Source organism: Sceloporus occidentalis, unplaced genomic scaffold (genome assembly GCF_023333645.1).
Source record: "Sceloporus occidentalis isolate IW3139 unplaced genomic scaffold, rSceOcc1.0.p SCAF_37, whole genome shotgun sequence".
Classification (NCBI taxonomy): Eukaryota; Metazoa; Chordata; class Lepidosauria; order Squamata; family Phrynosomatidae; genus Sceloporus; species Sceloporus occidentalis.
The window spans coordinates 6,262,784-6,277,057 of NW_028317017.1; the positions used below are offsets into that span (position 1 = coordinate 6,262,784).

Genomic DNA, 14,274 nt, shown 5'->3' on the forward strand with positions numbered 1-14,274 from the left:
AGGCAGAGTGCCCCATGATATGCCTTTTAACCCCCTATATGGCAGAGTGGCATATAGGGGGTTAGAAGGCATATCATGGGACAGAGTGGCATATAGGGGGTATAAGGCATTTCTGGAGGCAGAGTGGCATATAGGGGGTTAGAAGGCATATCAGGGGGGCAGAGTGGCAAGCCTGGGGGCAGAGGTGCATAACTCGGGGGTAGGTTGTCAAATGAAAGGAAATAAAAACCAAATATGTCTCAATCATAGCTTTTATTAAATATGGAAAAAATAGTCTACATGAATTAATAAAGAAATAAAAGTTTCTTACCAGAATATCGTGAAGAATAATGTGATCAGTGTTTTGTTCCACTAAATAAAATGGAACTCTTTCATCTAACAATGTTCGCAGTCGTAAATGTTTTGATCCTATTATGTGTAATGTATTTAATTTATTAGGGCCTTTTAACACTTTTGCTTTCTGGCATTTTAATACAAATAATGAGATAAAAAGAATTGCACATAGTGTGACTCGGGTGTGTATAAGGGGTGCGTGTGGGTATAAGAGCTTCACCGTGAGATAAACTATATGGGGCTGGTCTCCAAATTTTTCCAGGGCTGCTTTTCAGTCCCAGTCCGGCCCTGCCAACACCCCCCTGCTGCCTGATCGCTCCATGAGAGCGACAGTGCAGCGTTAACCCCTTCAGTGCCACAATTGTATATGACACATTCGTGGCATTGCAGGGGTTAACATTTGGGGACTAAATATCAGTCAATGCTGTGCTCCAATGGAACATCAGCATCGAAAGAGTTAAAAAAAACAACAACAAAACAGCACTGACCTGAAAGTGCAGGGTGCTTCCAGGTCAAATGCTGTGAGTTTAGTAAGTGGGCTGATGATGATCAGATCACTCCTGACCAACTGTTAGTTTAAAAAAATCCTGGCTCGTAACTTTTTTACCTGGCGCCTAGATTCACAACAAATTTGTCAAGCCCTGACGTAACATATAGACCGCAAAATGCTGTTAAAACAATAAACGCTTACTATGCATTAAGTTTCCCGAATAAAACAGACGCGGCTAATGCAGCCCTCAGAAAGGCATGAGCTGAGCAAGGGTCAGCCCAACCCAACAAGGGAGGCATAAGTGGAGCTAGTCCACTAGCCCACCTTCAAAGATGCAGGTACCGGCAATCATCTTTCCAGGTGCAGGTAAAGAACCCAAGCAAGAAAAGAGAGAAAGTGGTTTATCGTGTCAAGTCTCAGCTCCTAACTCTTGCGATTAATAGTTTTTATAGCTTCCTTAACAACAGAGGGCTAATTATGTTATACATACTTATTGAAACACACTGAGCTCTTTAACAAGAAAAGGTATTTACAGCTTGAAAATGTAGCTGTAATGGCCTCATCACAAGTGGAATCCTTATAAGTAGATGGATAACAGTGACACTGGACTACCCAGACACCATTCTCTGGTCTTCATGCTTTCATCCAACTACTCACCTGCAATCATCTCCCTCTCTATCAGATATCATTACCTCATTGCATCTGATGCACCCCTGAACCCCTCATCTCCTGCTGTAACCTCTTGTTTTCACCTGCTGATACCCTGCTGATTTCAAAGGGTTAACTTTGGTACCCTCTTATCTAGCTTAATTGCAATTGATAAGGCGATTTATGAAACATCTGTATTGTATATGCAATCACCGTATCCGGCCACTTGTGAGGTAGCCCCGTTAATTCCAAGGCCTCACCTGGAAACATAGCTGCAGTTGCATCTTTATAAATGGACAGATAAGAGTTACACTGGAGGGAAACCGCAGAGAATTGCAACACCATCTCAATATGCAATTAACATGTAACCCACCAAATCTCATCCCAATCACCCTACTCCTTACATGTTTTACTCTTCTTTTCTTTCCTCTACTCCTTAAATAGATCTTATCTCGCTTTCCACTTGACAACCCACCCACAGTCCACATCTCTCCCATTACCCTACCTTAGCTCACATGCCATTCTCTTCTTTCCTCATACCCTCCCCATCACTAACTACTCAGGTGAAGGCATCCTACCCCCACAAATGACAATCCCATTTCTTATCTTCTCTGTCTTCTCTCTAAAAACCCATCTTTTCCGAGTGTACAACCTTTCCACCTTACATTCTCAGCCATCATCCTAATCAAGGAATATGAAGATCAACAGCCTCTACTGATCCAGACCCCATCACCTCCTCACATCCAAGAAGTCCTCTGCTACTGTTTCACTACCCCATGAACCACCAACTAGATTTTAAGCTCGCAAGAGCAGAGCCCTCTTCTCCTTATTACACTTAATCTCCTGGTGCTGTATAAATACATGTAATGTAAAAGCTGCTATGGAAGACAGTGCCAACAATTCCCAGACAGCTAAGAGGATGGTTGAGCTTCGTAGGAATCAACAAGAGCTGTGATACAAAGTCACCTATTAAAGTGGCACGCCAGTCATCATATGCACTTTAATGTATACGACTGCACCTTTTTAATTATTTTTTGCCTTACAAATGCACGAGGGATTACTCAGAATTGAACACATTTCTTGCTTACCAGTGCATATGGGTAGTATACTCCATGCAAGCCAGTGTGAGATTTCAAGAGGGTCTAAGAAGCCCCCAATGCATGCAATCAAGGGCTCCTTTTGACTTCAAACCAGTGATTGGCTGCTTTAAGTCGTCTAAACCATTGCCAAACTCAGCATTTTAACAACATAACTGTGTGCGTAATTATAATTTCTTACAGGTACTGAATCATATTAAAGTGCATATGATGCCAAAACACTAATATGCATTTTTCATTGGTGGAGCTGTTTTGGGCATTGGAGTGAAGATAATTCTTTTTTTTTTATACACACACAAGTTAAAGTTATAAAAAGCTATTCCCTTTTTTTTTTTTTTTTTTTTGCTTACCTAGATATTCCATGAGCTGCTCCACCGTAATTATTTCCATCATGGGGGGTAATTTCACCTGAAAAACAGAATTTGCATGTGAAATTGGCACATTTATTTGTATAAATGCTAATCGGGAGTCCATTTTGCAGATACAAGCGGATTTTATGGGACACACATTTCCCAGCTGCATTTTCTTAAGCAGGCACCATACTTGAAGAGTGGCTGCTTTGCATGGGCAGTAGCAAACCAGCTCATGTAACCACTTGCTTAAAGAAGGCAGGTTTTAGGGGAGGGGGGGGGAGTCGCTCTCACTATATATATAATTTTTAGGCTTTAAAATAAACTAGAACACGTGTAACATGGACTCCAATGCACATTTCACGAGACGGGGAGGTACTAAAGCCTAACAGATTGTTTTCTTCACTAAAGCGATAGTTGGCAGGAGAGTTTGCAGGAGGGCTGTGGTTTCAGCTCCCTTACATCAGTATTTATGGCAGGTTTCTTGGCAGGGGAGGGCTGGCAGCCTAAGGCCTGGGGGGCAAGTCTAGTCAACTGGCCCATTGCACCATCAAAGCGGCTGCGAGCGACATTGAAAGGGGCTGACGTGCGGCAGTCACTCCACCAGCGCCTAATGAAATTAAAGTGGCCGGTGTGCACGCACCGCATGCCTCAGCTCTTCATCACACCCCTTTTAAGACGTGGGAAGAGGAGCTGAGGCATGGCCGTTGGGTCTGACTGCCGCATGATGCAGGGGCGTACCTAGAGTATTTGGCACCTGTGGCAGACCCTGTATGTGGCACCCCCCCACACACACACTTTAAAACTGCATAGTTTCTATGGTTAGGCAAACATTGACAGGGGTACAGCATATTTGTTATCATTATATGCTTAGGGATTACGCGGTACCACCGTCAATGTGTGCCTATACATTGAGCCAGACACTGACAACCCCTATCACTATATACTAAGCCAAACATTGATATGGTGTAGGCTTACCACTTTAGTGACTGGCATAGTATATAGTAGGGATGCACCGAAATGAAAATTCTGGACTGAAACTAAAAATTCAGCATTCACTTGGCCAAAACTGAAAAAAAAACAACTTTAAAATACTTTATTAAAAGTAACACCAAAATTAGACAAAAAAATCAACAACAATATTAACATATATATATATATACACACATATATAACAATCACAATCCTATCATGCCCAGGTTCTAGCATGTGCTGGCTGACTTAGCATGATAGGAGTGTGATTGTTGTTTGCAATTAATATATATATATATATTAATACTGTCATTGAATTATTCTGTCCAATAAAAGTGTTAACACACCGAAGTTGGACCAAAAAATAATTTATAACAGCAATCACACTCCTATCATGCCTAGGCAGCCACTACATGCTGGAATCTGGGCATGAAAGGAATGTGATTACGGACTCCCTATGCCAAGCTATCCCCCAACACGTACACATCCATGCTATCTGGAACCCTCATTCACAAACATTCAGCATAACACCCATCACTCTCACACACTTACATTCAGCATAACACCCATCACTCTCACACACTTACATTCAGCATAACACCCAACACTCTCACACACTTACTAATCCACTCTCTCCTACCTTTTCTTCTTTCACTCTCACTTTTCCTCCTCCTCCTCCTCCTCCTCCTCCTCCTTCTTCTTCCTGTCCTTCCGGTGTACTGAGCGCGGAAGACGGTGGGCGTGGCTTCAGTGTTGTGCGCCGGGATTTCACATCAAGTCCCGGCGCACAGCCACAGTTGCCGCGCGCATCGTTTCTGGAGGCGTGCCGGCATGGTGGCACCCCTCAGATGAGCGGCAGCCGGGGCGGACCGCCCCCCTCCTCCGCCCGCCAGGTACGCATGACGGCCGCATTCAATCCTGCTCGCGGCCGCTTAGTTTTTAACTTTGCGGCCGCAGCCGCATTGAATGCTCGTCTGCCGGTCGTCGGTCCGGCCCACCGGCCCAGATTTAGGGCGGCCTGGGGGGCAATTGCCCCCCTGCCCCCCGGCCCAGCCCGCCCCTGTTTCTTGGTATATACATCCCATTAAAGAATGCGGAATACTGAAACAGTAATTATAGATCGCCTAAAAAGAGGAATTCACATCGCATATACAATCGTGTAATAATTAAGCACCTTTAATATGCCGTGTATTCACCTTGATATCAAAGTGCATTTGTGATAACGGGTCCCTTGGGACGTGTGAAACAACCCTTTGATACAAGGCGTTTCCTCCACTATGTAGCCTGGGGCAAAAAGATTACATTTCCATACATATTTTTTCTTGGCCTTTCAAGCATTAGCTGGTTTTGCTGTAATTTAAAATATCTAATACTCCACTCACCAAAAAATAAACTATATTAAGATATCGGCTCTCTTACAAATGACATTGTTTTAATGCCAAAATGTATCTAGTAGCGACATGCTAATATCCTAATATCCACAATATACTGGGTATCAGTTGAGACGTTGAGACTAGCACAATGAACAATTCCAATGTGAATATGCTTTGTTAGAATATTTATATAATATATATTGATGGCAGCATTGCAGGGTGTTTTCTTGTTATACATTATTAAATTATTGGGTAAATCCTTTCCTTTTAAACAAAAAGTCTTCGCAACGAAGTTGTGACCGTTCCATTAACTGGTCCCACCTCTTATACATCTTTGGTGTAAGTAATTTTAAACGGTCCTGAGAATTATTCTAAAACGATCCATACATTCCAAGCAGGTCTCATTGCTGCTTCTAAGCCGATTAGCTAGATACGGCGTTTACGATATTCTACAGCGGGTCTACCGCTGCAAACATCTGAGATCATTGTGTTTTCACAAAAAGGGTCTGCCGCAAATAATGGTTTTATTAAACTAAGTGAATATTTTTCCAATTTTCTGACATTAGCACCCATTTTGGCATTTCACGTACATGTCCACTTAATGAAAGCCTGTTGTCAGTTAGTAATTAATATTAGGCAGCCATTCCATGCACTAGTATGCATTGGCACGCAATTCCTTATAATTGGCAGCTTGCTTGTATTTAGTAACTTTGAAAGTTTTGTTTGATGGTTGGAGTAAGACGGATCCTGGAGCTATTTGTATCAATTTACAGAGATATTTGTATCAATTTACAGAGATACTTAAAACTATGCTATAATACAAATAGACTAATGATGCTAAATTACAGTTTTATGAAATGTGTACTGTCTCTTGCTAACAACATTATGATGTTTATAAGGTCTGGACAGGTTCCAAGAGCCACGGCAACTAAAGTTTACTGCTAGCACCTACTTTAATGAATGTATTAACGTCCCTAGACACACTGCGTTCCCAGCAGGATGGTATCAATATCTGCCCGGCTCCAAACAGCTACACAAAACGTCATCGACATCAGAAAAAGAGCGGACATTTCTATAGAGACCGAACAAAAGCTCACTAAATAGAAGTTACCTTTTATCACTAATCTCTACTCGGATACAATGTCTCACAACTTGGATTATTTGCTAAACCTGACTTCTGAAACAAGGAAATTAGAGCCTTATTCTGAGTACGTTTGCAACAAAAATGTAAAAAAGAAACGCATCAGAAATAGTTTTGCAGATAATTAAGTCGCAGTTATTTGTTATCTTTTTTAAACAGGAATATTTGCGTTTGTCATTGTAAAATAATCCAAACCTTTTATTATTATTATATTCTTTTATCTTTAAATATATATATATAGTTAAATGGGTATCACTAGTGAATAAAACACATACTGCTGGTGTATGCCAACTAGATTGTTGATTTGGTTTAAAAGTTCGACTCAATGAAGTAACATCTGCGGATGAATTTAGGGGTTAACCGATATTTACCATGAAAAAATCTTTGTACAGATTGTAACTGAAACACAATGACCGTTATTAACGTGAAATAGAAATTGTTTGGCAGGTCAGGTGCATTTGCCAGCCAAGTTCAGCAGCTTTGGAGTAAACAACAGTTGTGTGAGGAATGTTTTACTTCATTTAGAAGTATGGCCGCCATCAGAAAGCACCCCTTAGGAGAACAGGGGCAAGCTTAGTGTTAGCATGCATGCGTGTTAGTATAGGGGGCCTTGAACTTGCTTTAACACCCATTCACACGACCACCGTACATATTCTTTCTGCTGCTCCTTCTCCTCTTCCCATCCCAGGCATCACTAACCTTATGCTCACCTGTGACACTCCATACACTGACAACCGGACTGGCTTGTGTGTCATACATACATGTACACATGTAACACCACACCTTAACATACAGACACTATCATATACTCACAAACACTACCACCCTACAACACACACACAGGCATGCTAACTCCATACACCAATACATACACACATGTTAATGCCATACAATAAATAAATGTAATAAAGAATATTCAATTATTAAAATATCTGAAAAGCATACAACTATTGAACAATCACAGAGCTGGATGGCAATGGTAAGTGAAAATTTTTGCTGTTTATAATAAATACACTGCTTTCCTGGTGCCAAAGAAAATGACTTTGGCCGCTAAACACACCGACATCATTTAAAACGAAGTATATCATCACTGGTGTAAAGTACACAACACCCACCATTAAGGTTTCTTCCAGTAACTTTATGCCAGACACCCGCCAGTTTACAGATCACCAACCAGGTCTTATTTCACTGTTTTTTTAAACATATTTTCACATTCAAGTAACGAGAAGGAGCTACACAATCACTAGGTACCCAGGTTTACTGGTCTGACCGTCTCTACCATGTGAAGGACCATGACTGTGATCTCGGAGGATTAATGACATCATCACTTCCTGTAGTGATCTGTTATGTCCACAGGTGATGTTATTCAGTCAATTACAGTTCAACACATCACACAGACACATTCACAATGATCCTGAAGCTCACAGTGTTCCCCGAAACCCATACTTATGGCAGACTTAGGGCACACAACTTCAGTTGCTATTATAACACTATTTGTAAATGCTGGCTAAACAACTTGTGGGGCAATCACCATGGAAACCAATGGAATGTTTCACGATTACCACTTCGTAGACCAGTTACCCTACTGAAGATGTTTCTCCTGAAACTGACATCATCAATTTGGAAACAGCTAATGTGGTGGTTTTAACCCTTACTTGCAAATGATGTCCTAGTGATGGAAATCGGCCAGTAATATTGTGAATAACAGAACGTTATGCATGTACAGGCAAACACCTGCTGCATCAGGGCTGCTGATCAACACCTATCACACGCAGCCAGGATAAGTGCCAGACTGACTGTGTACGTACTAGACTGAGACTGCTGAATGCTGAGGTTTAAATACCTTCCATGATAACAGCAGGACATTCATGATGGCCAGCAAAGGGCACGGTCCGTTCTCATTCTGAGTGACTATGGGGGTGCTCTGCTCCTTCCAGCGGATCCATTTTATGTGATAGACGGACTGGCCGGGGTACCTTTCCCTGGCGGCTTGATTGTCTTTACCCTCTTCATCATCATCATCATCGACTGCCCCGGGTACCTTCTCATCCGCCCCTTCGCTATTTAAGTCCGAGCTGGGGCAGGAGGGGAGGTTGGAGAAAGACTCCAGTGAGTCCAGGCTCTGGGACCCTCCAGGCAGGCTTTGGCCATTGCTGCTCTGTTCCTCGGGGGTGACTGAGCACGGGACCGGTAAGGCCTCGCCACCTATCTTCTCCAGCCCAGGCTCGGTGTCTGTGTTCGCATTCAGAGGGCTCTCGCTGCTCGGAGGTCTCGCGGCCGCCTCGGTTTGCACGTCCCCCATGGACTGTTCAGCTTTCCTGGCCTCCTGCATCTCTCTGGAACGTCCAGCTGGAAGCTCTGCATCCGCTGTCACCGGTAACCGGGGTTGGGCGCTGTCTTCCTCAGAGTTTACAGGGTGCTTCTCCGCATTTTTACCGGGATCAGATCTCACAGAGCTGTCAGTCACATCGGCACCGCCCCCAGCAGCTTCGGTCACCTGGCTGGGACTCTCCATGACCGGGAGTCACGTTGTGTTTACCGGGACCGCACTAGCTCCTCAGCTGTTACTCCAGTCGCCATGCCAGCCCCGCCCCTCTTGGCGTCATGCGCCAGCTGTGCGTAGATCCGGGTGTAAGCAGAGCAAGGCGTAACCATGATAGTTGGACGGCTTCTGCTGTATTTCTGAACTATTGTCAATAAAGTTACCAAAAAAAACCCCCAATTGTTTATTGGAGCAGCATAAGTTATTTATTAACACTTTGCTTTGCATAATGAGACAGGAAACGTTTTCGTCAGTGTGTCGGCCGGTTGCTCAATTTTCTTGCATGTGGTGTCTTTAGCTAAAAACTAACTGCTTTCACATAGTGTTACCAAAACCTACCCAAATGTATAGGGGAATGTTGGCATTGGTTATTTTGTCATTTTACAATGTATAATTTTTATTTGGTTTATATGGCACCATTGTATTCTGCAGCACTGTACAAAAGGGCTTTTGGCTAAGATCCGGTGAGTTCCTGTGAGGGAGGAAAAGCCTCAAATAGAGGTCTGACTATAAGACTAAGATCCAGATCCCCTGCAATGCTGCCGGGGACCTTTATCCTCCTCTGTGGTGTCCCCTGCTGCTGCCGGCACTTTGGGGCTTCTATGACTGAGCTCCGGCATGGCATGGCATGACCTTCCGGTGCTCCATCATAGAAGCCCCAGCAAAAGTGCCTGGCAGAAGCTGAGGTTGTGTGCACGCAAACGTTCACTGACTGCCAAAGAGAATTCCCCACAGAGCTGCAGGGGACCTGGATCCTTCTCGCTATGCGCGCAGACAACCTCCGCTTCTGCCTGGCACTTCCACTAGGGCTTCTATGATGGAGCACATAACCTTACAGTGCTCAGTCATAGAAGCTCTACGTGCATCGCACAGATGTCCACCGGCTGCCCCCACTAGACACCAGGGAGTCTGAAGCTTGGGGGACAAGTCTCGGGATTCACTGGTAAGTCTGTGGGGGCAGTGGCATATAGGGGGGGTCTAAGGCATTTCTGGGGGGGCAGAGTGGCATATAGGGGGGTATAAGACATATCAGGGGGCAGAGTGACATATACAGGGTATAAGGCATATCTGGGAAGCAAAGTGGCATATAGGGGTATAATGCATATCAGAGAGGCAAAATGGCATATAGGGGGATATAAGGCATATCCGGGAGGCAGTGGCATATAGGGGGTATAAGGCATTTCTGGGGATAGAGTGGCATATAAGGGGGTATTGTGCATATCTGGGGGGGCAGAGTGGCAAGCCTGGGGGCAGATGTGCATAACTGGGGAGCTGGTTGGCAAATAAAATGAAATAAAAACAAGAAATGCATTTTACTCAATCATAAATATGAAACAATAGTTTACATGTGAATTCATGTTTACTATTAAAACATTTTTCCTATAGGGTAGTCTTATATTCAGGTTTTTTCTTTTTTTCTAAATTAATATAAAAAATTTGGGGAGTCGTCTTATAATTACAGTAAATACGGTAGTTTCCCCCCCCCCACATACTTGCACTGATTTTTGCACAGAGCAAGTGTGGTTCTTTTTGTATTTTGAATAGTTATTTTCAATAAACAACGGTATTCGTACACAGAATTTTGGAAGAGTATTCAGACACAGAATTTTGACACTGAAAAGCTAAGGTGGAGCAGAGTCCCCTAAAAAGGTCAGTTTTTTCTGGTGAGGAGGGGATACAGGTAGCTCCTCTGAGCGGCCTCCCCTCCTCTAGCGACTGTTCCAATGGTCCCAACCCTTGCGGGAAGGGACCAAGAAGATCCAGGACTCCTGCAGGCCTTATGGTGGTGGAGAGAAAAAACATCCCTTGTGGAGCGCGCCCTAAGAAGAAAACGAAGAAGGGGACCTGGCGTCCACCGAGGCCTTATGGCAGGCTTGGCACTAGTCACTAGTTTTTTCTTCTTGGCTCCAGGCTAGATATTCTGAGTTCCCTAAGGCTTCCTTGATAAATGACACATATGTATGCCTAAATGCTTGTAAACGAGCTCCAAGCTACCCAGTATCTGTATTGGGTAGCCTAAAGCTCAATGCTGCAGAGTGTGTTTCCCCGCCCCCTTTCATCCCGGCTTCAGGAAGGAAATGTTGGTGAGTATGCCTTTATTACCTGTGAGCAATCTACCCCGCCTTCTTCCGTTCCTGTGAAGCTGGAATTATGGGTGTATATTACACACATGTATAACGGGTAAGTTTGTACCTGTGTATTATACACCGGTGCGTATTGTATACAAAATTGTACAGTACTTGTCGCGTGGTATATTGAATAAATAAAATATTAAACTAAAGGGACACTTTAATGCACATGAAAGCTGTGTGGTTCCTTTGAATGTTTGTGCTGTTCCTCTCCACTGCAAATCCCCCTAAATGCATTTTCCCCTTTCGCTTCTTGGTCTATGCAGATGACCAACGTTTCATGTGATTTCAATAGGAGGGGTTTCCTACCACTGATTGGCTGCTTCAAGCAACCAGTAAGTGGCAAGAATTGTCAGACCATGGAGGATGAGGAGGGCAGCTGTAGCTCTGTAGCTGCAGCTTTTTATGTAAGTACCTCTTTTTTTTAATAATGCATATTCAAATTCTCACAGAATACTTTTTGATGCATTCTTTAGTGGGGCTGTCAGGGACAGCAAACTGCATTCAAAGAGTTTAACTTTGATACAACAGTAAGGAAAACAATCGCTATCCTGCAGAGATCTGAGCAAAATAGTAGCCTGATATAACATAATTATTTAAAATCTCTGGAAGGTAAATCGTGGGGACGGCGGCACAATGCCAGAACAACAGGACACTTGGGAGTAATATAGATGCAACACAAAACGCAGGGCCTCGTTTTGTGTCACATGGCTCTTGTTTCATATGATATTTTCCTACAGAAAGGATGAGCCAGACAATGCTTCCACACGATTGAAGAAGTATTTAAAAGGTTTAGGCATTCAGCTGTACCAGTAATTATATTTCTAATTCTGAATTAAGTTACAAAAGTGCTTAAACACAATTTCTAATGTTTATGAAAATGTATTCTAATACAATATGATAGGTTTTTTAGCGATAGGCATACCTGGGAACTCTCCGGGTTTGACCTGAGATTGCCGGGTGAAGCACCGCTTCTTGGGTTCCAGAACCGAATCCTCCGGGTTGCGGGGGCTTGACACGCTCCGCTCGCCGCCCATTTCTCTTTAAATGAGGGTGGTGCCTGCTGCCGTCAGCGGGACCCCCCGATGTCAGCGGGACCGCCTGTTGACGTCAGTGTGTGGTCCTGGCCGCGTCCCTCAAGGGAAGGCTCCGGGTAGCCGGAGCCCAGAAGTTCCCAGGTATGGTGATAGGTCAATATAGCAGATGCTGTGGAGTGCCCCCGTTTGCATTGGGGCAACTGAACTCAAGTGTCATATGTTATGAAAGTACATATGACGGCTGGAGTGTCCCATAAAGCCCCTTTTTATAAGTACACTACTTTAATATGCATTATATAGATCCAGCTTTCAGGAGAGGGTTGGAAAGGGGGAAACCGGTTGCTCTGGTTTGAACATCTTTATCCCCTTAAGGACCGGGCTCATTTTTCGGTTTGTACCCTGTGGGACCGAGGCTGTTTTAATACTTTTGTGGTGCTTGTGTTCAGCTGTAATTTTCTCCTCACCCATTTAGTGTACCCACATAAGTTATATATTGTTTTTTTTCAGGACAAGATGGGCTTTCTTCAGATACCATTATTTTGATCGTATCATCTTATTTACTATAAAAAAAATAAAAAAAACATGGTGAAAAATTGAAAAAAACCACATTTTATGACTTTTATTTGAAAAATCTTTTACTCACCTAAAAAAGCAAGTAAAAAAACTAGCTAAATAGATTCTACTACTTGTCCTGAGTTTAGAAATACCCAATGTTTTTATGTTTTTTTGCTGTTTTTTGTAAGTTATAGGGCAATAAGTACAAGCAGCGTTTTATGATTTCCAAATCTTTTTTAACAAATCTGGTCATTCTGCCTCCATCTCCTCTTTGGAACATCTTTGAAGCCGGTTAACTCAATTTAACCCATTCAAACCATATATTTTTGAAAACTAGACACCCCAGGGTATTCCAAATGCTGTTATTTTAACCCTTTCCATGCACCAATTATACAACTACACTTTGTCAAAATTGTACTTTAGTTATAGATATACAGGTTCTGGTATATGTCAGTGTCAAACAACACCCCAATGTGTGTTCAGGGACATCTCCTGAGTGCAGTGATACCCGACATGCATGGATTTGTCGTGTTGTTTGAGATTTAAAATGCCACATTTGGGAAGTGCGCTTTTTTTGTCCATTTTGGAAAGTCTGTACCTATGCCCTATCTTTGAGCTCAGCCACTCCAATTTACCCCATCAGCCATTTTTTTTTATATTAGACACCCCTTGGGTATTTGAAGTGCTTTTATTTTAACTCTTTGTTGAGATTTTTGAGAAATTTTAGCACTTGCTCAAAATAATAAACTTTATTTTTTTATTTTATTTTTTTAATACTTTTTTTTTTTTTTTTCTATTTTTTTTTACACATTTTGCTGGATGGTTCATCTAGTGACATCACTGCATAATTATTTTTAAATGTTAGCACTTTTAATTTTTTCCATATTTTTTTTTTCCATATATTTTTTTTTTTTTTTTTTTTTATATTTTACTAATCACATTGTGATTAGAAAGCTGGGCTCCATTGACTTTCATGGTTGAATGCAGTACCTGTATTCAACCTGCAAGTGGAGCCAGAGTTCTCTAGACCATCTAGCAAACTTTAAAAACTTGTTTGTTTCTTTTACAGGGCGTCCGCCATCTTGTTGATGGCGAAGAACACTGGCAGCTGCGGCTGTGACCGCTCTCCGGAGCGGTCACAGCCCACCCAGAGGTAAGTGTTTGGTGTCGCTGGATGCCTCCTGATCGAGGCATTCCAGCGACACCATTTAAGTTTTTAAACGCTTTTAAAACGGGCGTCCGCCGCCATACAATGTATGGCGGCTGTTGACGCCTCGGGGAGGGGCCAGACATGGCCCCCGATGCCGATCTCGGCGTTACTGAATGCCTCGACATCGAGGCATTACAGTAACGCCGTTTAAGCGAAGAAAGTGATCGTTGATCACTTTCTAAGCTTATTTTACTTTTTGACGGTTCAGGACCGTCAAAGGTCATTTAGTGACCTTCATGTCATGACGGTCCTGAACCGGCAAAGGTCGCGAAGGGGTTAATTAATGAATGACTCTGTTTCAGTAAGTGTGTATTGGGTCAGTTCTCCACCTAATGTATCGGTTTGTCTTAGTCTGTCGCTTCTCGTCTTGTCATACACCTTGAATATATGTATTGTA

General features: G+C 42.9%; 1 protein-coding gene across 1 annotated transcript in view; it reads right to left on the bottom strand.

Moving 5' to 3' along the window:
• LOC149297775 (ubiquitin carboxyl-terminal hydrolase MINDY-2-like) overlaps positions 1-8,274 on the bottom strand; it is a 40,058-nt gene extending 31,784 nt beyond the window's left edge. Inside the window, exons 1-2 of the mRNA XM_089488272.1 lie at positions 8,248-8,274; positions 2,919-2,976 (exon numbers count right to left, since the gene is read on the bottom strand). Of these exons, the coding sequence (XP_089344398.1) occupies positions 2,919-2,976; positions 8,248-8,274 (85 nt within the window). The remainder of the gene's footprint in view (positions 1-2,918; positions 2,977-8,247) is intronic.
• Positions 8,275-14,274: the final 6,000 nt, after the last annotated feature.